This window comes from Otolemur garnettii, unplaced genomic scaffold (assembly GCF_000181295.1).
Source record: "Otolemur garnettii isolate 467f Iridium unplaced genomic scaffold, OtoGar3 scaffold00237, whole genome shotgun sequence".
Classification (NCBI taxonomy): domain Eukaryota; kingdom Metazoa; phylum Chordata; class Mammalia; order Primates; family Galagidae; genus Otolemur; species Otolemur garnettii.
In genome coordinates, this window is record NW_003852632.1 from 169,338 (window position 1) to 171,499 (window position 2,162).

Genomic DNA, 2,162 nt, shown 5'->3' on the forward strand with positions numbered 1-2,162 from the left:
TTTTTTTTGGTTGCAGCCATCATTGTTGTTTGGCGGGCCTGGGCTGGATTCGAACCCCCTCACCTTAGGTGTATGTGGCTGGTGCCTTAGCCACTTGAGCCACAGGCGCTGAGCCATAAGTGCTAATCTTTTATGATTAAATTCTGTCCAGAAGGAACTTCATTGAGTTTTTGAGCCAGAAGACTTCTTAGAGATTTGCCTGTCAGCAGCGGCCCACAGCAACAGAGAGGGTCACAGCCCTGTGGGTGGCCAGACCTCTCTTTCTCTGATCCAGATCTTGATTTCCATTTTTTTTTTGATGAGACTGCCTGAGCTCTATTATTATTCTTGTTGGTGGTCTACTATAGGCAAAAATGCTTAAAATTTAGTCCTTGCCATCGAATAGCTTCAGTTCACTTTGTTTATCTTGATTTCCCATATGAGTGACCTTTCTGAATAAGTAAATTTTACTTTTTTAAAATGACTACTATAGTATTGGCGCCTGTAGCTCAAGTGGCTAAGGCACCAGCCACATGCACCAGAGCTGGCGGGTTCAAATCCAGCCTAGGTCTGCCAAACAAGAATGACAAAAATTAGCCAGGCGTTGTGGTGGGTGCCGTAGTCTCAGCTACGCGGGAGGCTGAGGCAAGCGAATCACTTAAGCCCAGGAGTTGGAGATTGCTGTGATCTGTGATGCCATGGTACTCTACCCAGGATTACAGCTTGGGGCTCAGTCTCAAAAATAAATAAATAAATAAAATCACTACTATAATTAAAAAGCATAGAAAGAAAGAAAACTTGTTCTTGGTGACAGAAATCAAAATAAGTTGTATGAAGTTCTTTTCCTGAATAATTCTAGACATCTGCAGGTGGTTTCACCATCCTATTCTGTTCTTCCATAGTGGCTGTGTTAGTAAACTACTGTAGTTCATCCTATGTGAGAAAGAAGGTCAGGGAACTTACATCCCTTGAACACCAGACTTAAGTCACAGTGCACAGGCTCTGGCCTGCCTTATGTGGTTTGTGACACCTGCATGGTGTCTTCTATCTCAAATCTTTTGTGTGAGGTTGTGCATTGGATTACTGATGGAGCATTTCCAGTTAGGTGTGGCATTGCTCTGTATGAATGTGCATGTACCGCACCATCCTGTGGTTTTTAAAGTTATTTATTTTGTTATTTTTTATTTATTTTTGTTGTTGTCATTATTTGGCATTCCTGGGCAGGGTTCGAACCCACCAGCCCCAGTGCATGTGACCGGGGCCCTAACCACTGAGTTATGGGCGCCCGCCAAGCCACATCCTTTGGTCTTAAGTGTGGGTTTTGTGTTTGTTTTTGGACATGCAACATAATTATTTAAGTTTTAGATTCTGAGGGATGAAATGATATTAAATCTGTAGTAATATTACATTTTTAGTTAAGAAACGAGGCCAACAGATTTGTAATACTAATTTATTGGTAATAATCTGCCAGATGGTTTCTTTGGAAATATATCTTTGTATGGCTTGGTACCTGTAGCTCAAGCATCTAGGGCCCCAGCTATATACACCAGAGCTGGTAGGTTCAAATCCAGTCCAGGCCTGCCAAACAACAATGACAACTACAACCAAAAAATAGCTGGGCATTGTAGCAGGCACCTGTAAGTCCCAGCTACTTGGGAGGCTGAGGCAAGAGAATCGCTTAAGCCCAGGAGCTGGAGTTTGCTATGAGCTGTGGTGCCACAGCACTCTACCTAGGGCAATGCCATGTCTCAAAAAAAAAGAAAGAGAGCAGCTTGGGCAGTGGGAGGTGTGGCAGCAGCCAGGTTTGTGAAGGCTGTCGGCGCACCGAGACCCTCAGGCACCCAGCATGCGCCCTGCCCGCCGCCAAGATGCCCAAGAGGAAAGTCAGCTCTGCCGAAGGTGCAGGGAAGGAAGAGCCCAAGAGGAGGTCGACACGGTTGTCAGCTAAACCTGAAAAAGGCAGCAGGAAGGGATAAATCTTCAGACAAAAAAGTGCAACCGAAAGGGAAAAGAGGAGCAAAGGGAAAGCAGGCCGAAGTGGCCAACCAAGAAGCTAAAGAAGATTTACCAGCAGAAAACGGAGAAACTAAAACTGAGGAGAATCCAGCCGCTGACGAAGCAGGAGAGAAAGAAGTCAAGTCTGATTAATGTCATATACCATGTATTTTTTTTTTTTTTTTTTT

General features: G+C 44.3%; 1 protein-coding gene and 1 pseudogene across 1 annotated transcript in view; both read left to right on the plus strand.

Moving 5' to 3' along the window:
• PRKDC (protein kinase, DNA-activated, catalytic polypeptide) overlaps positions 1–2,162 on the plus strand; it is a 186,463-nt gene that overhangs the window by 63,376 nt on the left and 120,925 nt on the right. The window contains exon 29 of the mRNA XM_023508282.1: positions 1,985–2,117. Coding sequence (XP_023364050.1) covers positions 1,985–2,117 — 133 coding nt within the window. The remainder of the gene's footprint in view (positions 1–1,984; positions 2,118–2,162) is intronic.
• LOC100944370 lies at positions 1,848–2,127 on the plus strand (annotated as a pseudogene).